The 27,949-nt window shown below is 36.9% G+C and overlaps 4 protein-coding genes across 14 annotated transcripts; 3 read left to right on the top strand and 1 right to left on the bottom strand.

Annotated features, from left to right (window-relative positions):
- Window positions 1-218: 218 nt before the first annotated feature.
- LOC113706566 (putative glycerol-3-phosphate transporter 4) lies at window positions 219-4,915 on the bottom strand. 2 transcript variants are annotated; one of them, XM_072063555.1, is made up of 4 exons: window positions 4,603-4,915; window positions 3,336-4,442; window positions 1,541-2,080; window positions 219-630 (listed from the first exon to the last, which is right to left on the bottom strand). In XM_072063555.1, the coding sequence occupies exons 2-4, from the start codon at window positions 4,438-4,440 to the stop codon at window positions 593-595; spliced, it is 1,683 nt and encodes a 560-aa protein (XP_071919656.1). In that variant the 5' UTR covers window positions 4,441-4,442; window positions 4,603-4,915; the 3' UTR covers window positions 219-592. The 2 variants fall into 2 exon arrangements, with proteins under 2 accessions (XP_071919656.1, XP_027084291.1); XM_027228490.2 differs by having other exon boundaries at window positions 3,336-4,914.
- A 1,666-nt stretch (window positions 4,916-6,581) lies between these two features.
- LOC140013816 (uncharacterized) lies at window positions 6,582-8,226 on the top strand. 9 transcript variants are annotated; one of them, XM_072063974.1, is made up of 5 exons: window positions 6,582-7,144; window positions 7,338-7,395; window positions 7,486-7,606; window positions 7,719-7,839; window positions 7,921-8,226. In XM_072063974.1, the coding sequence occupies exons 1-5, from the start codon at window positions 7,027-7,029 to the stop codon at window positions 8,058-8,060; spliced, it is 558 nt and encodes a 185-aa protein (XP_071920075.1). In that variant the 5' UTR covers window positions 6,582-7,026; the 3' UTR covers window positions 8,061-8,226. The 9 variants fall into 9 exon arrangements, 5 of the variants coding, with proteins under 5 accessions (XP_071920075.1, XP_071920072.1, XP_071920074.1 ...); XM_072063973.1 differs by having other exon boundaries at window positions 6,584-7,144; window positions 7,698-7,839; XR_011820632.1 differs by lacking the exon at window positions 7,338-7,395 and having other exon boundaries at window positions 6,582-6,833; window positions 7,108-7,144; window positions 7,719-8,226.
- Window positions 8,227-11,274: 3,048 nt separating this feature from the next.
- On the top strand, window positions 11,275-16,092 carry LOC113706906 (large ribosomal subunit protein bL19cz). 2 transcript variants are annotated; one of them, XM_072063126.1, is made up of 5 exons: window positions 11,275-11,458; window positions 11,534-11,872; window positions 12,203-12,289; window positions 12,382-12,515; window positions 15,799-16,092. In XM_072063126.1, exons 1-5 carry the CDS (start codon window positions 11,435-11,437, stop codon window positions 15,854-15,856), a joined length of 642 nt encoding a protein of 213 aa, XP_071919227.1. In that variant the 5' UTR covers window positions 11,275-11,434; the 3' UTR covers window positions 15,857-16,092. The 2 variants fall into 2 exon arrangements, with proteins under 2 accessions (XP_071919227.1, XP_027084761.1); XM_027228960.2 differs by lacking the exon at window positions 15,799-16,092 and adding an exon at window positions 14,691-14,898 and having other exon boundaries at window positions 11,277-11,458.
- Window positions 16,093-17,769: 1,677 nt separating this feature from the next.
- Window positions 17,770-21,830, top strand: LOC113706905 (vesicle-associated protein 2-1-like). Its single transcript, XM_027228958.2, has 8 exons — window positions 17,770-18,221; window positions 19,076-19,146; window positions 19,246-19,327; window positions 19,566-19,681; window positions 19,812-19,931; window positions 20,124-20,150; window positions 20,535-20,609; window positions 21,500-21,830. Exons 1-8 carry the CDS (start codon window positions 18,164-18,166, stop codon window positions 21,632-21,634), a joined length of 684 nt encoding a protein of 227 aa, XP_027084759.2. The 5' UTR covers window positions 17,770-18,163; the 3' UTR covers window positions 21,635-21,830.
- The last annotated feature ends 6,119 nt before the right edge of the window (window positions 21,831-27,949 follow it).

Here is a 27,949-nt window from a genome sequence, read left to right as displayed (position 1 = left end):
TCCTCCGACAAGTAGAGCTGCCCCTCATGTAATCAACAGAAAAGTAAAGAAGTCCCGTTATTGATGCAGTTGCCTGCACCTAGGCTAGACTGGCTGAATTAGTAACTGATTGCTTCTGCCAATAGATCTCAATTATTAGCTGATAACCGATAAAACCAGTTTGAAAGGAGGGATTCTGAAGCAGTAGGAAATAGCCAAGAGATAGGCTGAACCTCTAATGCTGTGAAAGATGAGCTATTTTCAATTCAAACTAGTGGAAACTCAAGACGAATATTATTGTTAGCTGAAGTATACATTTGTATCTATTTTGTCATCAATCCTTAGCTAAAATACCTTGTATCCCACTGTTAGAAGGTCCATTTGCTTTTACATGTGTATGGTAGCATCAAGAAAGTTCAAAACTGGGAAGTGGGAACTATATAGCCGCGCTGGATCAGCTCCCCATGTTGTGAACATTGGATGCATCTTACCAGCAAAAGGATATGGAAGTCGATCATATTGTTCCTCTACAAACTATAGGCTGCATATTGCACTATCGCAGCGTTGTCCAGCAAGAACACTATCTTTCTGAAGTCAACAATGGCATCAACCATCACCTCTGGCCGCTAAGTAGGGGTTGAGACGCCAGAGCTGCAATAGCGGTTTCGACAAAGCAAGTGCGCAAAATAAGTCCCAGTGCTTAGAATGTTTAGAATGTGATATCGGTTAGGGAAAAACAAAATACTCGAATGTTGTAACAGGACATATGCTTTCAGAAGATTGAGATACAATAATAGCTGCAGACTTAGTGACAAAATCTCCCCTCTGTGCTAAAGCTGTCAAGGAAAATGCAATATAACATTCTTGGTGCCTTGAAGCACAAAATATGATCTATCTTTCTAGAATGCAAGAAACTCTCAGGCAAAGAAGACAGAAAAATCAAATTAGTGATAGTCTTACACATTCAAACCAATCAATTTGTTCAACAGATATGGCCGAACAGCCAATGATACAGTTCAGAACACCCTTAGACGAGCAAGACACATGCCAATATGACAACAAAAAAGATGCATTCACAAGCTTTTCTTATTTTTCTTAGAGACACGCATTGGATTTCATCTTACTTTTTTTCTTGTAGGGGAGATTTTGTCCGCAACTAAATATAAGGGATATCATAAGATTCATGTGATAGAAGTAAACTTAAATGACTCGATATAGAGTTTCTGTAGTATTTGCAATTTCATGCTGAATGACTGAGTATTTGACAAGAAACTAACTGTTATAAATTTACTCCTCGTTGAATTTTTATCCTTAGCTTGATTGGACCGAAAGTGTGCATCCAATATTTGATCAAAATTGTGTCTGAGGATCTAACCAGGATAACACAGCACCAGAAATCATGATGGATCATCCAGAGAATAGCAATGGACATCATCATGCAAATTGCATTCTTCAGTAATTACAATTCAATTCTCTGTTTACTCCATTAACATGTTGGGAAAAAAGTGTGAAAAGATAACCAAAGCGAAAACAGAAATATAACCAGAGGAACATTGGTTACCTTCAACATTGTCTCTTGCAGAGACAGTTCTGTGAGAAAATTTTTCATGGAGTTCATTTACCACCAAACGAGATAAACAAAGGCCCGCACCAGCAGCACAGATAATCAGCATCCCAAAAACTTTGTCCCATCCAAACTTGGAAAGGAACCCAGTCAAAAGGGGGCCCAAAGCAGCTCCTAAAGACCCAGTACCATCAATAAGAGCGGTAACTGTTGCTAGTGCTCGGGAATCTCCTCTCAGAGAACTGTGAGTGCCAAGATCTGCAGATACTGCAGTTGTAATGAGTGCATAGGGCCCATTCACGCATAAGCCCGCAATAATCATAAGAAAGATGTTGATGTTCTTGGATATGCTTCCATATATGCGATATAAGATCAGTGATGGAATTGCTACAAACATGAAGCTTGTTGCTGTAGTAGCCCGAGCCTTAAGTTTGTCAGATATATAACCAGCCAAAATTCCACCAACAATCCCTCCGACATCAAATAAAGTGGAAAGGTTTCCAGCAGATTTTACAGACATATATTCTCCTCCAATAGCTGTAGTAGACATTAGGAACCAGGTGAGTAAAATCAACCAACACAAGTTCAAGTACAAAAAAAAAATTCAACTGACAAGGAGAAGTCTGGAATTCGACCTCCAAGCTTATACCCTCTAGAAAGGGATCATGAAACTCCATTTCTTATAGGATCCCCACTAGCATCAGTATGTTATGGGAGTGGAGTTAGGAAGATAGAAGCATAGGGAATTTGCAGAATTATATTAGCTCGCTGCAGGGGAATTTGCAGAAGCGCAGAACTCTCATCAGAAGAAATTCTAGATGTCCTTTGGCATAATTAGCAAAGAGAGCGGAAGACAGGAGAAAATTACTAATGATGATATTCACAAACCCTCGTACACAGCTCCAGAAGATAGAAAATTTGAATTCAAAGATTAAATTATTTGGGGTACCAATCTGTAAATCATATTCACTGCTTAATTAAGCTTAAGCTCCTATTGAGTAGACTTGGTCTAAAGATTGAAAACATGGACTTGAAAATATCATCCTTGGTTTACCTACTGAAAGAAGATGTCTGCTTAGTGTTACTAAGTAGTATCATTCCCTTTCAGCCTTTCTTCCTAAAATGATATAACTAGTCAAATAGGGTACAAGTAAATGGGAAATGCATGATATGAAGATGCGCAACAAGACAAAGAAAACTCTTCATTGCTTTTGCAATTTTCAGCACTAGCAATGGGACTGCTTATTGTTTTATTCAAATCATTTAACTTCATACAATAGAGGATTTTCAACAATCTAGGCACATTTTCATGACATACCAGCCTGACATTTTCTGCATACTTGATGGTTTCGTATCCAATGCACAATTTGTTACAAAACATCTTATTAACATCAATTTTTTTTAATAGTTTCACTGTCTGGATTAGTTTTTTTTTTTCCTTTAATTAAGGAGGATCAATAGTGATTGCCCACTTACCCTCTTGATGACTCAACACTGTGACCTCTGGATTAGTAGAAAGCAAAAATCATCAGATGTCCAATGACTTTGATAATCTAATGGATAAGTACCATGTGACCATTATTGTGCAAATAAAAGATCCTCCATCAATGTCACTTGAATAAATAATCTATAGGCAATTTTTTCCCTGATTCCTCAAAAGTAGTGAATGAAAAATGAAACATTCACAGCATGCACCTCAATGTTCTCAGACATTTTTGCAGAAACAAGTGAAAACAAAGCACAATAAAAGTAAACAAACAACAATTCGTGAGGGTGGGGTTGCTAAGATTACCTGTCTGACTAAGATAAAATGGCAACCAATATAGAAATGTGTACGCTACTAACTTCGCTAAGAAGAGGCAAAAGGCAAATTGTTGAACTCCTGGTATTCTCCAAGCACCAACAATCCCAATACTTTTCCTATTAGTTGAAGCAATCTGGGGTTTTACATTACTCTGTTCATTCACCACTATCATCTCATCTCCCCTTTGAGCTTCTACATCATTAGGTACAGTTACAACCTCGACAGCCTGATCTTCAGGCACACCTACAGGTTTAACAGCCGAGCTATTTGGGCTAGAAAACCCAACATCTTCAGGGTAAGCAGGCAAGAACAAGTACACCATTATCCCACCGAGAAATATAAAACCACCTGGCACAATGAAAGACCAGCCCCAGCCATACTCTAAAACGCTAGCAGCAAGAAGGGATCCACAAATGTTCCCCACAGACGTATGAGCATTCCAAATACCCATGATCAATCCCCTTCTCTTTTTGCCAAACCAATTCCCAACAACAGCAACAACGGACGGCCAGCCGGTGGACTGAAACAACCCGGCAAGCATTTGCATAACCAAGTAAAACCAAAACACATGAATGTTGCAAAAATACCCAACTCCAAAAAGGCCCACAAAAATGCCACTCCCAATCATCCCAGTTGACAAAAACAGCCGAAGATCCCATGAATCAGCTACATGCCCAGCAAAATACATTGCAATTGCATAACAGGCAAGAAATGCAACATCAATGGCACCCAATTTCAGCGTTCCATCTTCATCATTAAATGGTTCCCAACCCTTACTATGTTTCCCTCTCTTCAGAACATCATTATAACTCACTAATTCCTCTTTTACAAAGAGATCACCAATAGGCCATGGAGAATCGTACCCTGTGCCAGTGGTGTTGATCCTATTGGGCTCAGGATAGAGCACACTTTTAACTATACTACTTGGTTTTCTCGAAGCATGGTAACAAGTATATGCCATGAATGTAACGAGCAAAACTACATAACTGTAAGTGTTAAAGCTCCAATCTTTGCCTCTAATTCTTCTTATAACCGAAATCCCAGGTGGGTTCCCCCTCGTTGAATGATGATCAGTTTTTCCATCCGTCGTCATCTCTGAAACCAATCATAAACACCTAAAGATCACTCAAATAACCCATTTTTCCACCCTAATTCGTAACTCATTCATCCAAATCGACATTCTTGAAACAAAAAACGTAACATTCAACTCAAATAATAACAAAGGTTGCTAGCTAAAATCACAAGGAACATTTACCCAAAAGGGATTTCCAGATTGAGCTTTCAATAACCTTCTCGAAATTCCTGAAATAGCTGGGAGCAATGAATGTGCTGGTTTGGAGGTAAATCTGTTCGCAGGTGTGGAAAGAGAATTTGGGCAAAGATGGGTCGAGGAGGAGGTGAGCGAGATTGGCGGGAGGAGAGAATGATTACGTAAGAAAAGTGGGGTACGTGGCAGGCCGGGGAAACTTTTAAATTCTGACTGTTAACTGATTTGGATCCACGAAAACGGTTGTTTCAGAAGTGGGTGGGTCGGACGGAAGGCTGAAGGGTTCTGGTTTTCGGTTAGTAGTTTGCTGCTGCAGGTTTAATTAGGAGGTTTATAATTATTAACGCCACTCCAAAATCAGTTTCAATTTCCATGCATCAGTTTCAATTTTGGATAACTTTTACCCAAAATATACATGCCAGTATATAATTCCCTTTTCTGGTTCATTAGGCTGTGAATAAGTAGTTTTTTTTTTTTTTTGGTCAGCGTAATTTTAGCTTGACAAGTATGAATATCTCTAACTACATAAGGCGCGGAAGCCTTGCTACAGTGATTCCGCTGGTTATTTTGTAACTTCATTAGGTTGATTTTGTCTTCATTTGTCTTTGTAGGTGTGATGGAAGTCATTGTGGAGTCATCTCTGTTTCATGCTTGTCGGCCGCAGGTTCTAAATTTTGGTCGCCTGATTCCAATTTGACCCTTTTACACTGGTTTTGTTGTTGTTTCTTGGCAAATTTTGGCCTTTTCCGTCTTTTTATTGCAAGTAGTGGTTGGCCCGTTGCCTGCTGCACATGCCTGCCCAGATTTCTTGGACCTCTCACGGTTTTTGTGAAATCTTTTATGGTCTGCCATATTATGTTGGTTCATTGTGTTTGGATTTTAGAAACAAAAAAAATTCTACTGTATCCATCCATAGCTACTATATCCGTCCATATATAACAAAAAAATATATAATGATAGGCAAACAAATCACCAACTTTGCCTGCCAAATTACTCTTTACAAGTTTCTCGCAACTTTCGCTAGCGTAAAATTAATTAGAACCAATTATCAAATCATAATTTGACAAAACATAAATATACCGTAAACAAGAAAAATACCAAAAACTTGCAAAACAATTACTTACTCTACCAATACAAAAACATATCAAAATCATAATCATTCAAAATAATACAAAATATCATGATTTGGCTGTTCGATTTGTCCTTCTTTGTCTTGTGGTCCAATATGTAGCCGTCAACGTCCTCTGCTCTCAATCTGTGCCCGTGAAGGTGTGAAGCTCCAGTTACAAGTTATAAATCACCCTTGCTCCCTGCTTTGTTCGATTAAATCAAGCCCTCTTCATTATTAAATTAAAGCTGCTCACTTGTTGGACTAAAGCTATTGCGTCCCTTTGTTCCATTACATCAACCTCTCTCGATTATTAAATTAAAATTACTCAATTATTAAATTAAAGCTATTGTGTTTTTAGATTGAGTAGCATAGCATAAATATGCTCAACCTTTCTCGATTATTAAATTTGAACTACGCAATTATTAAATTAAAGCTATGGTGTTTTTAGATAAGATTTAGATAAGATTGATAAAATTTGTTAGCTATTGTTAGCTATAAGATTGAATGTCATAACATATATGTGCTTAATACAAAATGATAATTAGTTGTCTACCTTATTAAATCCATTAAATTAAACTCGCTCGATTATTAAATTAAAGCTACTCATCAGATCTTATATGGTTCTTCTCTGTTACTTTTATATTACGTGGCGCAATTCTCCTTTGACTCTGTCAAATTTTGCCTTACGTGTTGCATGCTTACAAATTACACGGTCAAATTTTGCCTTACGTGTTGCAGGCTTACAGATTACACCTTGCAGATTGCACTGGGTCAAATTTCATCTTACGTGCTTACAGCTTACGCATTACAGCTATATTTGGTTCGTTCGGTGATTATAGATATGCTTGCTTCGTTTGGTTCTTTTATCATAGTGGACTTGCAATCATTACGTAGATTTAATGCATGCATGTGCTTGCTTTTACCAAAGCACAGGCTCTTTATATAGTTATAAGCACTCTGTGTGCTATATTTACATTAGCTTTTCCACCGTCAATTTCTTTGCTTTGACTTTCTCTTTTGTCCTGCATCTTTCTGTTAAGCCTCCATCTTGTGCCAGCTTTTGGTGATTTTTATTTTCAGTTTCCTCTTTCTCGCTCGTTTCAATCAGGTGCTGCCTGTTTTCCTTTACTGTATTTCTCCACTTTTGCGCCTAATATAGCTGTTTATTACGTTGTTCCTTCGGTGAACTTTTTGCTCTTTCACTGTGTTTGCTTATTTTTGCTTCGTATGCTTCAAGTTATGCTTTTATCATTTTCTTTTCCCCACCATTTCCATTTCTTTGTTGCAAGTTTTTAGTTTGCATGGACTCTGACTTTTCTTATGTTAGCTACTTCCATGTTATATTTATCTTTTCTGTGATGTTATCGGTTTATTCCGTGCAGCTCAGCTCAACCATCCTATTCAAAGCTTATTGTTCAGGTAAAGCAATCTCTCCTTTACTTATTTGTCCCTCATCTGCTTAGTGCTTAGTCTGTTCTACTTCGTTTTGTTTTATTTTCTATGTTTGTTATCGTTTTGCTTATTAGATGGAAATCATCTCTTTCATTCACGCTTGTTTTGTCTGCTTCAAGAAACTTTAGATGATTTGTGATTGTTATTGTTGAAATGTCAGTGGATGTGGAATTTGATTGTAACTTTTGTGATTCCAAAAACAAAATTCCAAGACCAAAGTAAGTGTTCGATTTGATATATCTGTACAGGAATTACAATTTTTTTGCCAAGTAAAAATTTTAAACTCTCTGTTCCTAATACTTAAACAGAGCCAAAGTCCAGCTCAATATCATCGATGATACTGGATTCCTATCAATCACAGTAGATGACAGGCATGCAGAAACATTACTTGGATTCACTGGATTAGAAATCTACGAAAGATACCTCAAGGTACTGAATTGAACTTACCTTCATAAAAAGGTAATATATAATACATGCATATTCGTAGCTTTTTAACATTTACTATAAATATATATTACAGCAAGATCCAATTCCCATTCAGCGCATCAATGAAGAATTACAGAGGCAAACACTACTTAGCGAAGTCAGATCATACTGGCCACCTCAGAGACAATACATGCCACTCTACTTTTTAACAGCATTCATCCTAGAAGAATCAGCAGGTGAAACTCTCTCTGATCAACTCGCTCAGACCACGCCACCAACACTGCTAACAGGACTAACATCTGTACTCAACAATACAGCTGAGGAAACTGTTTCAGACACAAATGTCACTGAAATACCTGCCTCTTCAACCTCATTGTTAGCAGAAATGTCATCATCCGTCAAGCGCAATCTTGAGCCAGATTTCTCTCAAGTCACAAAACATCAAAAACTAGACTAACCACTTTACATTACAGTCGGATGTAAGAGTAAGAACTACATTTTTTGTTCAACAACCAAAGCAGCTCGTTAGAATTTTGTTCTGTAAAAATTCCAACTAACTTTTGTAGCAAGCTGCACTCTCCAGTTAGGATGTATATAAAAAAAACGCATGTTTTTTGCTTTTATACTCTGAACCTATTTCATACGCAAACATCTTCTTCAGAAATAAATCATCAATTGACACTGTTACACTACATAATATGGGCACCCCGCGACAGCTGCGGGGTCAAATGCCTAGTATGTTATTAACCATTGAAAGACTAGGAGCAACCGTTTTCGTACAGGCACAATGCTAAAGTGTGGCAACTCAGAAACTATCTTGATCACACAAAATCATGGGAAAAGTTATGGTTGTTTTTTTTTTTTTCTTTTTTGATAAAAAAAAGAAATTTTATTAACGAATTGCTGGAAATCTTCTAACAGGATTCAGCGATTTTCAACACAAAGTGTCCCGAAAAACAAAAAAATTTCACTAAAAACTCTTAGGAGACACAAAAAATTTTCAGTAAAAATCTCGAGGGGAGGAAGGACAAATAACTCCGGGGTATTATGCAGATTTGAAATCATATATTGCTTTTGCAACTCTTTTTGTTGATTCTTGAGCACGAATGACAGCTAAATTTGTTATGAATGTCACTGAATTTGGATAATTGAACACAACCTTCATGTCTCATACATGGTTCAAAGTCGCAGTCGCGGTTGTGGTCGCGGCCTGGATCGTTTCACATTGGTTTCGGCATATCGGTCGCAGTCTCGACGAGACGCAAATTTTTGAAATATTTAATATTCTAAAAATTGTAAAAAATATGATAAACAAAAATAATTTAAAAATTAGTAAAAATAATAAAAATTCTAGTTGACTCGGGATGACTTAGAGTGATTCGGTGAGACTCGATCATTTCAACCTTTCACGGTGACGTCTCGACGAGTCACGTATCTCGGTATCGTTTCGTTGCAGTCTTGTCTTGGACTAGGCCGAGTCGTCTCGGTCTCGGCCGAGGTTCGAGCCGAGTCTTCGAACCATGGTCTCACCAGTATAATCAAAGACACAGGTGTGTAGCATTAGTTTATTCGTTCCGTCTCTTTCCTGTCTTCCTAATTTGTGTTTGATTTTGATGTGTGTTATCACATAACATGGATTTTTGTTGCTACAACTCCACATCATATGCTATGAAACAAAAAGGCGATTATTGTGCTATCAATTAGGCCAACCATCCAAAAGCAAAGGAACTATCAAACGGCCTATATCGTCTAAACATAGCAGAACTTCAAAATCCCGAACTAAATAGAGGTGAGGTATTATCGATGACAAAAAGTTAGGACCCTAGATCAGCTGGTGCAATGTGTAACTATCACGTCCGACGTGATGACAGCTCTGTTTTGAAACTCGGACCGGACCGGCCGATTGAACCGGTCGAACCGGGAACCGGCCAGGTAGCCGGTCCGAGTCTTATTAAAAAATCGAAAATTTAAAACTCGGTCAAAAACCGGGTTTGACCGAAAAAAAACCGGTTTTTCCGGTTCAACAGTAATTTTTTTTAAAAAAAATTTAAACTTTATAATATTATGTTTTGACCCCCTAAATTGTTAAAACTTATCGATATACCTCAAATATTTGATACTTTATAAATATTATCCTAAAATTTGATGTTATTTTTCAATTAAACTCATAATTTTAATTCTAAACTTGTTAATATTTATTAAATAATATAAATTGCTACTTAATTGTTCTAATTTCTTTATATTTTCTTGTTAAATATATTTGAAACATCAAATATATATGAATATACCTTTATTAATATCAATATATTATTAGATATTATAAATATAATATTTTAATTTTTAAATAATTTTTATTTATGACGTCATCCGGTTCGACTCCTATCGACCCCCGATCGAACCCATTGACCCCTGACCCCTGACCTTGGCCGAGTCGCTATCCGGTCCGATTCTGAAAACATAGGATGACAGTAGTGCTTGATAGACAAATTTGTTATATGAACCATTAAATCTAATTTTGTGATTTTAATTTAGGAGTAATATCATTCTATAAAATTATAGAACAACATGTGACTAGTGATTACGTATTATAGATAGATATAGTTGGAACTCAGTGAAAGCAATATTTATGGATGAAAATTTGAACAATTGTCACTTTGAATTGATCAAAAAAAAGTATTATAACGCTTTTGTTGAGTTGATAATTTAATAATATAGCGAATGCCACGTATATTTTGAAAAAATAAGTTTAAAACGTCCCTCACATTTTGTGAAATGAATTTTTTTGTCCTTTCTTATTAAAATATTAACTTTACATTCCTTACGATTTTGTATTAATAAAATTTGATCCTTACCTAAACTTTTGATTATTTTTTAGCCTAAAATTACTACATGATCCACATGCAGTTATTTTTTTATATACACAAAGGTCAGATGCCAAATTTGGTCAAATCCTATGGTTTTAGAGGCTAAGTGAATATGGATCAAATCATTTGTTTAATTACAAATGAGATCTAACATTTTTGCTCCTGAAAAAATTGTCACGTGTGGATTATGTGATGGATTCAAGGTAAAAAAAATGATCAATAACCTAAAGTGTGATAAAAAATTATCGACTTGATTTTATAAAGTATATAAATTTATTATTTGAAAAGTGGATGATAAAAAATTTTATTTAACGAACTGTGAGAGAGGGACGTTTTATACAATTTTGTCCATATATTTTTCATGAATTGAATAAAAGATCCACGAAAACTTTGATGATGATGTGCGAAAACTTGACACAAACAATAATAATATGTTAGGTTCAACGATGGGGATTTAGATTGCGAATTGACTCGAGTAACAAGATACATGATTATCGAACCCTATGTCCAATTTTTGGGGACTCGGGGCAGGGACGGTGGGCGTAACTTCTTTTGTTCACCGTGTAACTTTTTTTCCACAGGTTGTATTTTCACAACAGATAGTGGTGGGCCCCACACTTGGCGCGGAAATCGAGTTATATGGTGTTATCTCAGCCGCACATTTTTTTGAGGGCAAAACTCAGCCGCACAAAAATTTCAACCGTGCAGGGACGGTCATACTGATGACCGTCCCTGCCCCAAATCCAATTTTTGGACATGTAGATGTAGAATGACATTAATATAAAATTGTAGGGCCAAATGAACAATATTCCCAATTCCAGCGGCAGAGGATCCTCTCCTCTGTCCGGATAAGGCCTTCTGTCTTCTGCTTTTTACCTTCTTCGGTCTTCACACTCAAAATCAACACCACTTTCTTGACCCCATATCCCTAATCTCTCTAGTTTCTCTATATGCCCTTCCTTAAACAATGGTCTCCAATGTCCTTCCCCAGGTCATCCCTTTTCTGAACTTTATATATTTGCTATAATTCACCCCTTTTTCTGGGCTAATTGCGTCAATTTTGCAGGCACTGTATATGATTCCGAGGAACGCGGCTCAATGCTCTCAGAAGAAGTTGAGTTTTTCAGCTATGGTTTCAGGGCGTCCCTCCTCCTCATTCAGTTCAAGGGTTTCACTGAACTGGTCTGGCTTCGGTTTTGGGAAATTAAAGGGTAATCAGAGTTTTGTGGTTAGAGCTGAAGGGGATGCGGACGGAGTAGAAGCTGAAAATGTAGAAAATGAGGAAGAAATTGGAGAGACAGTAGCTGAGGTTGAAGCAGCAGAAGGAGAGGCTGAGGTGGTAGCTGTTGAAACAGTGGAAAAACCACCCAGAAAGCCCATAATTAAGCTTGGCGATATAATGCAGGTAGTTAGTTCACTAATTAGTCTTTTAAAGCAGTTAGCTTTCTTTATTTTTTTTTTCCTTTTTAGTTTTCATTTCCCGTCAAATTTTAAGAAATGGGCTAGTGAGGTTGATTGAAAAGTGTAGATGATTTTTATTTCTAAAGAATTTTGAAAAAAAAAAAAAAGGAAACAAATTGTTCGCCGCCAATTAAGCGTCTTTATTCTCGTTTTAGAATGATGGTTCGGTTCTGATCGTCACCATCCCCTTGCTTGCTTCTTCCTACTCACCTGCCCTTTGAAGGATTCTTTTTTGTAATGTGTGTTATATTAAAAGTTAAGTTGTCTTGACTAGATATTGAACACGAGAGCAATTGAGGAATCAGACAAGGTGAGGCCAACACCAGATATCAGAACTGGAGACATTGTTGAGATCAAACTGGTAATTTGGATGCTTTGATGTTAGCTGCTTTGGTTATTTGTTTTTGCCATTTAGTTGCAATAGTTATGGAAAGATTGTTATTTGATATGTAGGAAGTTCCAGAGAATAGGAGAAGGTTGTCGGTGTACAAGGGAATAGTGATTTCTAAGCAAAATGCTGGCATTCACACAACAATTCGTATCAGGAGGATCATTGCTGGGGTTGGAGTTGAGATAGTATTTCCAATGTAAGTATGGTTTTAACAACATAATTCTCTCCTTCCCTTGAATTAGATTTTTGGAGTTGCATATGAGAAAGCATTTATCTTTCATATTTGGAATCCTTTTCTTCGGTTTATATTTCACTCTTAACTGATTTGGCATGTGTGATTGTGTGAATTGACCTAATGTATGTAATATGAGTTAACAGCCACTTTAGAATGTCTTCATTCTTAATCATTGAAGAAGTTATTTAATTTAACCATATATGTGGATACAATTGTTATAAGCTCAAATTCACCTATTTCATGTTTATTCCATGGTTAGTCATCCAAAAGATTGTTACATGCACGAAGAGGTGGTTATGGGTTGCTTTTGCCTCTTTTACTTACCATTTTTACCTTCCTTCCCCCCTCCCTGCCCCCGGGGTGCTGCATGGTCTGTTTGGAGTATATGAAACATATTAAGTATCTGGGGAAAAATTTATCAAACATTTCAATGACATAGAGACTTTCTTTGCCTTGCAAATTGGTGACACTTTTGCTCACTTTGTATGGCTTTGTTTTCCTGAATTTTCATGAAAAAGTCTTCTGACACATTCACTTAACTCTGAACTTCGATGCTTTTATGTTTATAAAATTGATGCTGTTTGTCCTGAAGATTTGAATCATGTTAACCACTGTATTTCTATATTGTACAAGTCTCTGTAAATTTGTGTAAACTTGTATCAGAGAGGGAGGAAATAGGGAGGGAGACATTTGCACAAGGTATTGTGCCTTATTTAGAGAAGGGTGGCAAGGGGGGCATGGAACTGTTCATTGCTTAACCTAACATTTCTGTTGATCTTAATCCTTTCTTCTTTAGGAGTTTGTTTTATTTCTTCTCTGTGACATTTTATGCAAATAAGCTTATTACTTTGCAGCAGAACATTCAACTCCATTTTGACCTAGCTGCATTTTTCTGAACTTCATTGTTATGGTGGTTCACTTCCTGCATGTTGTGCTGTATTACATTTACACAAGGTTTTTGCAACTTATTTTAGAGAAGGGTGGGAAGGAGGGCGGCAACCTTGGTTCCTTAACCTGAGTCTTATGGCGATCTTAAATCTTTTTTTCAACAGAAAGTTTGTTTTATGCCTTCTCAACTGCAAAACAAGCCTATTGTTTATGTGTCTCTACTCAATTTTAAAATCTATTTTGTCTTTTCCACATGGGATCTGATGTTATAGGAACCTACCACACACTTCCGGAATCATATATTCATAGGAAAGTCATCCTAAAATAACTCAAGTTTCATGTCTTGCGCATCAAATTCATTTTGATTGGTTTCATGCTTTTTGCTCAGGTTCTTTTATTTTTTTTTGGACTCTAAACTTGGGACAGTTTATGAGGTCTTAAAATTGATTTCAATTGTAATTTCTTATTTCATTTTTTTTGAGGTCCCATTTGTTTTGTTTTTTGATCCTGCCAGCGAATGAGAGTCCTTTGTCTTGTTTGTCGACAAGTGGTGGTCATTTATCAACTGTTGATACAAATAGGATAAAAAACAAGTTTCAATGGTTTGAAACTAGGAGTGTGGTTTTATTTTTACTTGGCGTGATTTGAAGGCTATTGGATTCTTTTGGTGTAAATTTTACTTTTTTTTTTGGGGGTCCTTGTGTGAACTTTTACCTTAATCATGACATGGAACAAACTCAAACCAGACAATGCATTCTGATGAGAATTTATACATAACAATGTATCAAGTGTAGCTGGCCTTCTTGGTATTATAGTTATCGAAATAAGATAATCTGTCTGGATTAGCTTAATAACATTCTTTGACAGAGACATTGTTTTTCTTAATCCGTACTTCCGTCAGATGATTGTTTTAATGAGTATAATCAGATGCTCTAGTGAAATGGATTTCACTACATTTTGTGATGTATGAACCTCATTGATGATCTCAAGCAGTCACAAGAATATTTTGTTCTGACAAGAGAGATGTATCAGGGGTGTTTATGGAATTCAGCCACTCAGTTTTTGAGGGTTGCATGAGAAGAATTTCGTCTTCATTTAGCATACAACAGACAAAGACATGTACACATATTACATTTGTTTTGCATCCAATCTGATGAATGCAATTCAACTGACATGTTTCCAGTGGCTAGCAGAGATTCAAGAAGCAAAATTTGATCTGATTCTTTTTTCCTTCCCCTGTGATTACAGATATTCACCCAACATCAAGGAAATCAGGGTAGTTAGCCACCGGAAAGTCAGGAGAGCAAGGTTGTATTATTTGAGAGACAAGCTTCCTCGTCTCTCCACCTTCAAATGACATCACGAAAGCAGCTTTTTTTTGTGGAATTCTTAAAAGTTACATGTAATCTCCCATTTCGCAAATCATTAATGCAGTCTTCTTGAGGTTATACTAAAATCTGTTCTTGGAGTTTCATACCGCAAAACCTGACTACAGGTATCAAGCTTTTGTCATGGTCTGTGCTAGTGTTGGTCGAAATAGACCTTTAAGTAATGTTCACAACGCACTGGAGGAAAACTACCTTGCTTCGGGGCATCTTTTTGCCTGGCAGAGTTGTAGAGATAGCAAAAGCTGCTGAAGTTTGTCTGACTAGATGATCATTCAAGCACTGATCGAACAATATAGCCTAATAGCTTATGGTGATTGGATTATAAGTCATGTAGCATGATAGGTGCTACAACCACCAAATACTTCTGAAGTGAAATGAGCCACAATATGGCCGCTAGCAATCCTCCTTGTGTGACAGCTAATAGAAAGCTGCATCAGGTACCCGCAGAATCTAATTCACATAGTTTACAAGATTGAATTGATCTGTTGAACGGCTTTAGCCATAAACATTGCAGAGTATAATTTCTTCTGTGGCCTGCAAATCATAGTGCTTGCCCCTTTTCCAGTTTAGAAGAACCCATTAATTAGATTAGTTAGGAACAATTCAAATTAGATTGGTAACATTTTGATTCAATCCATCATACCTTCACGAGGACTGCTAGTAAACCTCTATTGATTTAGCTACGCGAAGGAAGATTTAAGAGCCTAAAGTAACAGTCCTTGAACTGGTTTTTAGTCCACACCAAGTTCCACGTTTTCGTCCCATTTCTGTGCTTGCACAGTTGCACCTGCAGTTGACTTTCTGCTACATTCCTCGGCGAATGTTTGGCTTTGTTTGAAATGATACGTTTCTGTGAACATATTTTTCAATTATTTTTTTATTTCATATATATTAAATCGTTACAGTAATTTATTTTACAAAAAATTTAGAAAAATGCAATCCAATTAACTATCTACACTTTCTTGCAGGACATTTAGAAAAGAAAGTAGTATAACATACGCCAAAAAGAACAGGAGGATAAAATAGCTATGGTGAGTGGAGGACGGAAAAGAGGATCCCATTGCGGTGGAATGGTTAAATTTATTTCCGAACTGGGTTCAATTCAATATAGGTAACTGGTCATCTATTCGTTTTGGAACTTTACAGTATCTGACCCTTTTACCTCTACCATTTGTTTCTAATCAATTATAGGTGTGTGTTAAATAAACAAAATGGGAAAAATCAGACAGTTTTCTCGCAATGTACCCTCATCATTGTGTGTCGTTTGTAGTAGTAATTTATAGAATTTGATTAGTATCCTTTGTCGTGCAAAAAGTAGACAAAAACCACCTATGAACTTAGCTTTCATGGTACATTGATTATAAGAAGCCGCAGCTCAAGGGGAACTTGGCATTGCGGTTATTAATCGCCAACCGATCTCGTTGGGGACGCGGGGCTGGAGCGGTTGTTTAACAACCGCTCCTCCGGAAGGTGTAACACCATTTGTACATGGTGTAACATCATCTGTACAAGGTGTAACAATTGAACAACAGCGAGTAAAATAAAACAACATTTTTGTGGGTCTTACACGGCGTGAAAATCGAGTTATAAAATGTGATTTGAGCCGCACAAATTTTTGAAACTTCATCCAAGTCGTGAACTGCCTGGACGATTGTCAGTTGTCCAGGCCCCTCGTCCTCTAGTTGGTATGTTGACAGGTCTCATCTCTGTCAAAATCTTGACGATGGCATGGCATGTAGTTAGTTATGTGCCACATACGACCTTCAGCATTTCACATAAAAAAAATTCGAGAAACAAACCTTAGTTTAACCAAGTCGGGAAAAAAAAAATGAGTCCAATGAGTATTTAATAAGCACCCGTTAAGATGTAGGTCATGTGTCAAATTTTTAAAAAAGTAAAATGTTAATTAAGAAAGATGTATATGTCAGTAAAAATAATAATTATTAGTATGTGTATTTTTGTAACAGGGCGCTCGTTAAAATTTTTTTTTTCCTTTTAAAAAAGAAAATTCTACGTGATTATGTAATTAAAGTACATTGATTGGTGCAAGAGAGGGTCACCAACCATAACACAGCTAATTTTGGTAACTAGTGTTAAAGGCATCAATAAATTCACAGCATGCCTTGCCACCCCCTTGGTGGTTGAATCTAACTTCTCTATTTTGTAATTTAAGCTATATCATGTAATCATAATTCTAACTTGACATGATTTGGACCAACTCTAAGGGGAAATTAAATGTTTAATTCTTATTCAAGACACTAAGGTAAATTGGAAGCAAGACATTTATTTGCACAAACAATTTATGATTGAATATTAACGTGCGTCTATTCTCTCTAACTCTTCAACTTTAGATTTCCCAAAAAAAAAAAAAAAAAAATAGTAGCACTTAAAAGTCTCATTCAATGAGAATCAAAAAGGTACCTGTCATGAAAAGCACTAAAAGTATTTAATTTGCCTTCTAGAGGCTGTGCCAACTGCCAAAGCCCCTTTTTATTTTACTTTCATTAAATGGAGCATAAGAATTTATTAACACAGAAACCTTCATTAATTAATGTTCTTAAACCAGAAATAAAAATCTGGCGAGCTAATTAGTAAGTTTTAGAATTTCTTTGCCTAATCAATTGCGTAATTAATCAGTAATCAACACGCATGAGCATGATGAGGTGGACAATGGACATCAATCATGCCAATTAATTGTACTAAGTAACCTGGAAAATCAAATCCAAGTCGGATTAGTCACCTAACAATCACAAATCACAAAATTTCTTCCGGTACCCCAAAGGCACACGTAAGCCACTGACACGTCATCTGGGCCCACACCAGCCCCCTCCTTTTTGATTTCCGAGCCAACCCGTCACAGTTCCCAATCATCCGCCACGTGTCTTCTTAATTCTGAAATGATGAATACTAAAAAATACATAATACGGATACGTATAAGAATACATGGTAGTAATAGGCATCAGCAAGAAAGAGTAGAAGTTGGGGAATTCGGACCAGAAAAAGCGACAAATGAGGATGAACAATTGAGTTCCGAAATATTTGCTCTCTGAGGATTCAATTCTCCGATCCTAAATATTTGCTAAGACGAAGATAATTTGCTTTCCTGTTTCTCCCTGCTCTTATTCGTTGCTCTGTTTTCTCTTTCCGCTTCTCGAGAGATTTTATTGCTTCATTTCCTTCTTGTTTTTTTTTGGGGGTATAATTTTGATTTTGTTAACCTGGGGTTTGTTGTTTGTACTAGTAAGTTTAAATTTTGGTTTTGTTTGATTGAGCTTGGGGGTTATTGTCCAAAATCAAAGTGAAAGGTGTTGATCCGGTGTGCTCGTCTTCACTATGACTGGCGCTACCAACCAGTTGATATCCGTTCAACCTGACGAGCTCCACTTCCAATGTGATTTCCCCTTTCTTCTCTCTCTCTCTCTCTCTCTCTCTCTCGCGTGTTTGTCTCTTTCTTTTGTTTAGATGAATGATGATGTTGATGAATGGAGATATTGCTGGAAAATTGTGTTAATGGACAAAAAATTAGAATCGAGATTGGAGAAATTTTTCTAGGGAACTGGTAGGCTGTGATATGATGTAATTCACGTTTCTTGATTTTGATATTTGATGTGCTAATTTTACGATGAAAGTAATGATAAACGTTCATAATTTGCTGCTTATGAATTGGCCTTGTTTTTAGAATTTGGGATGGGTTTTTTTGTAGAGAAAGGGGAAGGAAGTTGTGAAAGGAGATGAAAATTCTTAAGGTTATGGCAATTGAGAGGTAAAAAACAGCGTAAAAGTTATTTTTTCGGCCTTTGTGGAATAGAAATTATATGGGCTAAATATCATTCGGTTGATAGTATTAGTTTCAGTCGTTCAGCTATAATTTTTAGATTACATTTTTGCTGATTGCCCTGTGTGTAGTTCGTTTACACTGTTGTGGGATATAATCGCAATTGTTGACTGGCTATATATCCTTTCTCTTGTTGTTACTAGTTTAGCTTGAGAAACTGAGATGTAAATGCGGGAAGATTAGAAATAGACTAGAAAAAACAAGTGGTGCCAGTGGTTCTTTTGGCTGATAAGAAGAACCTAAAAATTATGGGAACTTGAACATGTTGCTGATGTAAATAGCTTCAGTTATCTGGCTATATTAGTACATGATTTTGGCTGAAATTCACTCCCCTGTACAATGTAATACAATTTGCTGGTACATTCTTGAAGTATTGACTGGTTTTATATTCTTTCTGTGGTTGTTACTAGTTGAGTTGGAGAAACAGAGCTTCTGTGACCTCAAAGTTTCAAATACGACAAAGCATCATGTTGCTTTTAAGGTATATAAGTGACCTTATACAAACTTTTAAGTAATTCTTGTGACTGGAGTTCTATATGCTAAATTTGTGATACTCTTTTTCTTGATTTTGGTTTCCTAGGTTAAAACTACTTCTCCAAAGAAATACTTTGTTCGGCCAAATACTGGTGTTATACAACCTTGGGACTCCTGTGTCATTAGAGGTGCTAATCTCTAACTTGCAGTCTTCCATCTGGGATGAGAAAATGTTATAATCTTCTTAAGATGCTAGGATCGTACATTTGTATTACCACTCACGCATTGTTTTATTTTGTTCTGCCATCTTTTTTAATATATATCAAAAGCTTCTATTTACATAATGACCTGCACGGCTTAGTGGGCTGTTCCGCTATTTTAGACCTATATAATTTTTTAACGCAGAAATTTCTAATGCATTTGCAGTCACACTTCAAGCTCAGAGAGAGTACCCTCCAGATATGCAGAGCAAAGATAAATTCCTCCTACAAAGCACCATAGTACCTCCAAATACAGACGTTGATGAGCTTCCACCAAACACGGTAACTTTTTTTCAAATAATGACAGAAAAAGCAGTTTCAACACGACATTAGTTTGATACTGTTTCTGAACCTAAGTTACTTCTTGTTTGCTAAATTCTTTTCTGGTAATGATTAATGATTCTCCATCCAGTTTAGCAAGGAATCTGGGAAAACAATAGAGGAGTGTAAGCTTAAGGTTGTTTATCTCACTCCTAACTCGGTGCCTGGAATCTCTGAAGATGGCTTCAAACAGAGTATTGATGCGAATGCAGTGAGTGCTTGTTCTATATAGTTATTTTTTAAGTTCACATGGTTTCCTTGTGTTATGCTGCTCATTATCAGTAGTTGCATGTTGCATCATAAGTTTGTTACTTTACCGTGTTACTTTAAAGGATTGGACATTTGGCTTGTGTTGTTGCTGTTTACTTCTATTTCCGACTTACTGCTGCTTTACACATTGCAGATGCGGCGCTCTGCGAGCTTTGATGATGTGAGTATAATACTCATTGCTTTTCCCCAACCCTTTTATCTCCAACCAGTTCTGTTTCTATGCTAAGAGATTGATCTTTTATCTCAAGCATAAGTGTGTTTGTCTCTGTGTGTGTGTGTCTCTCTCTCTGTGTAGAGAGAGAAAGATGAGAGAGATTTAGGTAGTTTATGGAATTTGAAAATGAAACTAGCCAGTTGTTCTTTGTGATGGTAAACTGAATAATAAGAGCTCTTTCATCTTATACCATTATGTCCTCGTGCATCTGGCTCTTCAGTGTGATCCCCTAAATTGTCGTGGATGTGGTTCTTGAGTTTTCTCTTATACTTGGGCTTTTTATCTGTCAACATTTCCTTTTTTATTAGTATTCTATCTTTTGTTGTGTAGAATCAGGTCTTGCAGCGCCTGAAAGAAGAAAGGGATGCAGCAATGCGACAAACACAACTACTGCAACAGGAATTGGTTAGTGCACTCTGCCAACCCATTTCAATTCTACCTAACCAACAATGCATATAGAAATACATAGCTATTAGAAATGGAAGCTACAGCATTTTAGAATTGAATCTGGTTGGATACTTCAATCACCTTTTCTTCTATGTAATTTCAATTTCAATTTCTGATGGAGAATTAGGATAATTCAGCAGATGAGTGACTGCATGGAGACTGTACATTGTGGATAAACTCTCTAGGAAAAGAAGAGAGAACCAATTTAGAGGATTAGATAACTATCATACATACACTTACCCGGAAAGCAGGGGATGAGTCATCCTAAACTAGAAAACTGCCTAGACGATTTAAGCAACGTTAACCTACCAGGTGGAGGAAGCATTGCAATTTATTGCATTTTGCCTGGCTGTTGATGAACGTCAATACTTTCCGTAGTATCTTCCAAATTTCTGTGCAGAGGATTTATCGAGCAAATCTAATAAAAGTTGCATAGTGAAATATGGTTGATTTCTGATGATCTGTTCCATGAGATTATGACTCTCCAGATTCACAAGGTTTTCAGTGTTGAAGAGTCCATGATTTTGGTTTAATCAATTGTTGTAGAGGAGGTTAGAACTGCACACGATACTGCCAATAAAACTAAAGCAGGTTCAGTCTGTATCTTGTAGGTTGTGGAGGCATACATGGTAATTTGTTAGCCAGTTAATAATTGTCTTTTACTTATACACGGTTGCTCAAACTCAACCTTCTGGGGTATACCGTGTGATCAACGATCTAATGGCTGTAATTGTTTATTTTTCCTCTGTCATCTGAATCTTATAGTCTGGAATTGTGGCTTGCATATGAGATTTAAGGATCAGCAGTTGTCCACTAATTCACTCAGTTTCTGCCTCTCTTGCTTGCAGGAAATGCTGAAGAAAAGAAGAAATAGGAAAGGCGACCCAGGATTTTCCATGGTGTTTGCTCTTTTTGTGGGATTGATTGGCCTCATGGTTGGCTTCCTCTTCAAGCTGTTATTTTCTTCACCTTCTGCAGAATAACTTTGCTCCATCTTATACTCTCAGGATACAGATTTTGCTCCCAGTTTCCATGTATAATTCAGATCATGGCTTTGATTGATTGGAAAGCTTGCTTAGTTTGATCTTTATTTCTGTAAATTCTTTTATTGGATATTGTTACTTGTTCAGTTGGTTTTAGGAAATATAATCTCCTTGAGTGTGTTTGATCACACTATTACATGCTCTCTCGATAGATTATCTTAGAGCTCGTTTGAATTGGAGTTTTGAGAGTTTTTTTGTAGGAAAATTCTCGAAATCCAAGAAATTATTTGTTTGTATTATAAAAACATTATTTAATCATTTTTTTCTCATATATATCACATCAATCAAGCGGCACAATATTTTTTTCAAATAATTATCCTAAATAATCTACCATCCAAACACTAATAAAAGTAGTAATTTTCCTGGAGTACTACTTCGGCTCTGCTCTGGTTGGACTGCTGTCTCCTTTGTGTTCCCCAAGCAAGGGACTTGGGCCAGGAACAGTGACAACCGTTCGCAGTTGATGGTCATGATTTGGTTAAAAAAATTTTTGTGGCTCAGATCATATCTTGTAACTCGATTTTTACGCAATATGTGGGATCTACAAAAATTTGTTCTAAAGTTACATCATATGCAAAAAAAATTACACCGTGTGTAATCAAAGTTACGCACAATAAAAAATGCACACAACCGACAGAAATGATTGCACCTGCAATCGTTTGTGCCCCTTGTCCCCAAAGCAACTCGATCTGGGCCATCACCAATTTAATAGAAGACAATGCATTAAAAAAAAAAAAAAAAAGAAAATGTTGAATCATTGCTTGATACTGACAGGTAGCAGGAAACACTCAAGAGATGGTCAATTTATCTTATTCCTTGTCTGGTTTTAATTAGACGATGGCAATTGGAGTTAACTTTGATGGTAATTTTGGGTTAATTTTAATTCAACTTCATAAAAATCCAATTTGCAGATATCTCTAAAGACTCAAATTACAAATTTCGTGATACTACAATTCTCAGGTCATTTGCACCTAAAACAAGACTTTCACATTTTGTTACATAATAAGTTCTTGACCAACTTGAAGTAAAACATGATTGGTTCTTTAGTAGGCAAAATTATGTATTAAATGCAGGGGATGGAAAAAAAATAAACGAGAAGGTCCCTTGTGTCAGCACAAAGGGCTTCAGGGCTCCAGAGGTAAGTTGCAAATATTGTCATTAACTGCAGGAGGAGTTGATGATAACTTTTTGCCTAGCTTCATTTGATCCCTTTAATACGTGGGAATTATATTTTGTGATCATGAGTGCTTAATGATGAATCTTCTGCAGGTATTGATAAGATCCCTACATCCAGTCCCTAAGGTTCGTAATTGGTCCCTTGCCATCGATTAAAGTCCGAGACTTGGTGTAAACTCAACAATCGAAGACTGAATTTCCTTGAGGTTATTGCAAAGATCATTTTTTGATCTCGTGGATAAGTGCTTTACAGTGAATCCAAGATCGAGGTTTAGCGGGGAAGAAGCTCTTAGGCATGAATGTCATGACATGAGGCCATAAGAAAGGATTTAACTGATAAGCCTTGCATGTATTAGCCGGTAAAAAGAAGTATCTTAAACTTTTATATAATTTACCCTCCTGTGATTTGGTATTTTATTACATAATTCCCTTATGGTTTCAAAAACTATAAATAACACCATCATGGCTTGGATTAAAGTGTCAAAATAATGAAATTTGCAATTCATAACGGAGTCAACTAAAATGTCAAAAATATCCATATGCAAAGTTAAAAATTATTTATTAATCACAGGGAGATTATGTATATATATTGAAAATCATAAAGGGATTATATGGTAAAACACTAAAGTATAAGTGGTTTATATGGTAAAATATAAAATTATACGGGTTTAAATTGTCATGCATATTATATTTATATATTTTAGTCACTTAAGCCATTTTAGTTTTTATACAAGAGTAATTTCGATATTTTCATAGGTTCCATTACGGATGATCATTTCCGTCACTTTAACACTTTAATCCAAACTATGTGAGCGTTTATATATAACTTTTAAAACTAGACGGGGGTTATGTGAAAATTAGCTATACTACAGGGGGATAAAGTGTAATTTTCCCTTTGTATATATCTCGTAAAGAGCTAGCATTATTAACTTCCCAAGCTCCATGTCTATCTATCAAGGTAAGAGGTTGTATTATTTTAATTCAAAAAAGAAAGAAAGAAAGAAAAAAGCAACTGATACAGTTGAAGTGAGAATTTGGGCCAATGGAATATGGCCATTAAGACGCTACCTTGTGTGTTTCTTCGAGTCTTTTATGTGTTTTTGGCAGCAAATTCATTGGTTAACTTTTAAAACGGAAACAGGAACTTTAGCCCAACATCAATTTCATTCAGATGAAAAAGCTGTTGTCCTTTTCGAGCAGAACACGAGTACAACCCATCCATCATGGCCGAAAAGAGTACAACGAATTATATATATACATATATGTATATATATATATAAGAGTACCTCCAATATGAGGACGAGAATCACTTGCGTTTCCCCTAAGAATTGTCAATGAAGTGATATAATATTTGAGAATTTTGAACATCAGATCACAAGACTGCAAAACAAATCAACAGAAAAGGCGCAAAAGGATCTACCTGGAAAAATCCCACCAAAGAGTACAAGTTCCTACCAATTTTGGTACGTCATTTGACCTTAGGGTATAAAACAATAATCTCATACTACTTTACAGCTAATTAATCATTATTGTTGTCGCTCCATCTTAATTGTTAATTTTTTTTTTTTGGGCGCATTACAGCTACTATTGCTCAATCTTAATGTGCATTATTTGGTAACAGGCAGAGCAGAAGGGTCTTAAGTCAAGAAAAGTAGAGAATAATCAACGGAAAAGAGTTCTCTGCAATGCTCAAAAGCCACCGTCGAAAAGAGGATGTATTGGGGGGAAGATTTTGGACACTTGGGAACCTGAAAGCTCAAAGCTTTTTGATGGAAACGTAGCTTACGCAGTCAATCGGCATGCACGAGCAACTTCCGAGTAATTTTACTCTTCACTTCCTCTTTTTTATGTAAATTTACAGAGACAGGCGCACAAGCTATCAATGTCATTGAGATTTGGTGGGGCGGGGCCGTGGCTTGGGTTTCTTCCTGCTTGACAGAGACAGCAACCGCTGGGAGGGTTTTTTCTCCTTCCTTGATAGAGACGCAAGCATTCTGCACTTACGACCTTGACTTAAAACAAATACTCCAGTTGGATTATTGGGCTTCATCCCCATCCATCTATGCTTTTCTTGTGTATCTTCTTATTTTTTATGGATAAAGGGGGGTCCAAATTAAGCTTGACAATCAGTTTTGACACCTCTCTTTTAATCTTTACATGATGATGATGGTGGCATCTCCGTTCATCAATCTATTTGAAATTATGTGTGCACGCTGGATGCCCGACCGAATAACTGTATTTCCATCTCCAGTTGAAACTTTGTGGTGGGTGATTATATGCCAGCATCTCCAGTAAGTTGTACACAATTTCCCAATCGCTTGGGACTGGTAGACAAATTCCCAATGCTTTTGGAGAAATGGCAGGTTTCATGAATGGATAATCCACTTCTCCTCTTAAGATTATGATTATGAACTCCATTTACATTGCATCTTCGTGGTGCTTAATTTTAACATATCAAACTACGCTAGCTCTTGAACTCCAATCTTCTATCTTTAAATAGTTAACCAACAATGGATACATGTTTACATGCAGAAATATCAAAAATACTCCACAGAACGAAGAGAATACATAAAACATCTTTGTTAGTGCAAACTCTGTAGCTGGTTGCAGGCATTAAAATCCCATGCCAGGAAAAAGTCTGCGGTCACAGGGGAAGTATTTGCAGATGTTCAGTAAAGCGATGAGCCAAGCGCTGCCAGGTAGTCATGAAGAATTGTTGGCTGCGTCCCCACCACCCGTTGTCTGATTCTCCTTGTTCTCTGTTGCCATATCTTTTATGAACCCAATCTAGCAGTACAACTGCTGAAGTGATGAAATAGACTACAAACAGGAGAGGCCTGACCGAGTCAGGGAACAAGAATGATACAGTGGCGGCTATCGAAAGAGAGCCAGCCAAAAACATACAGAAGTGAACCATATCACCGACTATCCTATTGTAGCGAGCAGAAGGAAGCCCAAGTTGGATGCCATATGCAAAGCCGTATATCAGCAAACTAATAATGGCAAGAGAAATGGTTTTGGGGTGCGAGTCAAATGGCGTTTTGTCCTTCCCTTGATACTTCACCTGGAGAAGGCCAAGGATGGCAAGAATTGTAAAAGCAAAAGCGGCGTGGGGGAAAAAGGGAGCAGGGCTTTGGTCTGCTTGAAACAAGTTGGAAATGCGGAATCTTGTATTGATGTAGGCGGCATTCAATTGCTCACGGATCCTTGCTATCATGCGATGGAGTCGTAGGTTGTTTCTCGGGTTACTATCAGCCATTTGGAAATGTGAGCTGCTGCTGCAGGAGGAGAAGAATCTACCAGTTCTGAAAACCTCAGAAGAAAGAAAGAACAAAATGTTTGGAATATGAGGGGATTTGCAGGTCTGCAAAAGGCTATATCTAAGGGGATTTATTCAATCATGTGGGGCCATATCGAGGGAATTTGCAGATTCACCTTCCTTCCTTTGGAGTCGTTCTTGAGGACTTGTATCTTTGGTAAGCTGTGTATTTTAAAGAGATATTAGGTGGGGCCATTTGCAGTGTAATATAGTATATGTCTAACTAGCTTTAAGGAAGACTACCAGTTGATAAGGTGGACTGCAGCGGTCGTGGCATTCTAAAGATGCATTTTTAAGGTGGCTTGATCAATCGTGTGGGGGATCATTTTCAATATAAGGTGTCAACAAATTTCTTGGAAGACTTCGCACCTCTGGACAAATGTTCTCAACTGGATGACCCGCACTGTTGGACTGAAGATTCTTTGAGTGGTGCAAAAGATGCCTTAGGAATCCACTGTGAAAGTCTTGTGCAGAAGCCGCTTAGACCTCTGGATTCCCTCGGGATTTTTCTCAAAAGAGGCCTGCCAAACAGTGTGTTAAAAAGGTGCAGTTTGGGATCACCAACGAATGCCTAACCGCTAAAAGACTCGAGATTTAAGGTCCAAAGGCTTACCATGAAAGTTCGATCATGGTGTCTAAGAGTGTGGGCAAGCCGAGCCACTCGCAAGTAGTTTGCGAGGGGCTTGAACAAAAGCTTGGCTCGAATTCGGTTTGACTAAATTCGAATTCGAGCTACCCATTCTTTGCTATAAGTCGAGTTTGAGCATCAGTAGTAATTATTCGAGTACTTGGACGAGTTTCATCGAGTATTTATATTATTTATATAGTATATATTTTAATTATAGAAAGACTATTATGGGTTTGTATTTTAATCAAAATTACATGAAATAGTGTTCAGTAGTAAAAAAAAAAAGTGATAGATGGCAAAATAGTAATATAATAAATTTTAAAATGTAAAAAATTGAAAACAAGAAAAGAAAAACTCGAGCTCAAGCTCAAATAGCTAGAGATTGATAAGGCTTACAACTTAATCAAGTTCAAACGAATCGAATTCGAACTTAATTTCCAAATTTATAAACTCATTCGAGCTCAAGTAGCATTGATCGAGTTCAAGTATGGTGTTACTCGAACTTGACTCGACTCAATATCACTCTTAGTCGCAACATAGATCACAGTGGATGAGAGAAAAATAGGGACTTGGCTTATCCCCAGTAAATTCTTTCCGCATTTCTCAAAATGCGCATTTAAATGCATAGCATGTGTTTTCATTTATTAATAAAAATTAGAATTAGTCAAAATTAAAATGATCTTGCCCCTTCCTGGTAAATGGAGATGCATGTCATTTGCGCAAACGTACACTGTGGACAATGGAGAGATAATTCATCGGAGATGAGCCAAATCTGAACAAATAGAAGTCACGTCTAGCATCGCGGTGGAGCAGGTAAGCATGAAGTAGGAGGAAGAGAAAGAATTGGTGGAGATCAAGTCAGATGGGAGATAAAACTTAAAAGATGGGGATCACAAAGAGCGGAGAGCCATGGAAAATGGCATGCAATCAGAAGAGAAAAGGTGATAGTCACATCACATTGGACGAGAAAAATGACAATCACGTCATGCATGTAACGATGTCGGAATTATATGCATAAAAAAGAAAAAAGATGCTGTGAATAAAGCGAATGATCGAATAAATAATGAAAAGATTCTTGGCTCTTGGAGTTCTGGTGTTCGCATGTGTAGCCGGCACGGGTGAATAATTCTTA

Source organism: Coffea arabica, chromosome 8c (assembly GCF_036785885.1).
Source record: "Coffea arabica cultivar ET-39 chromosome 8c, Coffea Arabica ET-39 HiFi, whole genome shotgun sequence".
NCBI lineage: Eukaryota > Viridiplantae > Streptophyta > Magnoliopsida > Gentianales > Rubiaceae > Coffea > Coffea arabica.
This window is presented reverse-complemented; position numbering and strand designations above follow the sequence as displayed.

Excerpts from the sequence above, each read along its gene's own strand:
- LOC113706906 (XM_027228960.2), top strand. The coding sequence starts at position 11,435 with ATGGTCTCCAATGTCCTTCCCCAG. Across the intron at positions 11,873-12,202 it reads AGCTTGGCGATATAATGCAG|ATATTGAACACGAGAGCAAT; the intron begins GTAGTTAGTTCA and ends TGTCTTGACTAG. Across the intron at positions 12,516-14,690 it reads GTTGAGATAGTATTTCCAAT|ATATTCACCCAACATCAAGG; the intron begins GTAAGTATGGTT and ends CTGTGATTACAG.
- LOC113706905 (XM_027228958.2), top strand. The coding sequence starts at position 18,164 with ATGACTGGCGCTACCAACCAGTTGATATCCGTTCAACCTGACGAGCTC. Across the intron at positions 20,151-20,534 it reads GCTCTGCGAGCTTTGATGAT|AATCAGGTCTTGCAGCGCCT; the intron begins GTGAGTATAATA and ends TTTGTTGTGTAG. Across the intron at positions 20,610-21,499 it reads AACTACTGCAACAGGAATTG|GAAATGCTGAAGAAAAGAAG; the intron begins GTTAGTGCACTC and ends TCTTGCTTGCAG.
- LOC140013816 (XM_072063970.1), top strand. The coding sequence starts at position 7,027 with ATGGACTCTGACTTTTCTTATGTTAGCTACTTCCATGTTATATTTATC. Across the intron at positions 7,145-7,337 it reads ATTCAAAGCTTATTGTTCAG|TGGATGTGGAATTTGATTGT; the intron begins GTAAAGCAATCT and ends TTGAAATGTCAG. Across the intron at positions 7,396-7,485 it reads AACAAAATTCCAAGACCAAA|AGCCAAAGTCCAGCTCAATA; the intron begins GTAAGTGTTCGA and ends ATACTTAAACAG.
- LOC113706566 (XM_072063555.1), bottom strand. The coding sequence starts at position 4,440 with ATGACGACGGATGGAAAAACTGATCATCATTCAACGAGGGGGAACCCA. Across the intron at positions 2,081-3,335 it reads ATTTTATCTTAGTCAGACAG|CTATTGGAGGAGAATATATG; the intron begins GTAATCTTAGCA and ends TGTCTACTACAG. Across the intron at positions 631-1,540 it reads TGCAAGAGACAATGTTGAAG|CTCTGGCGTCTCAACCCCTA; the intron begins GTAACCAATGTT and ends CCGCTATTGCAG.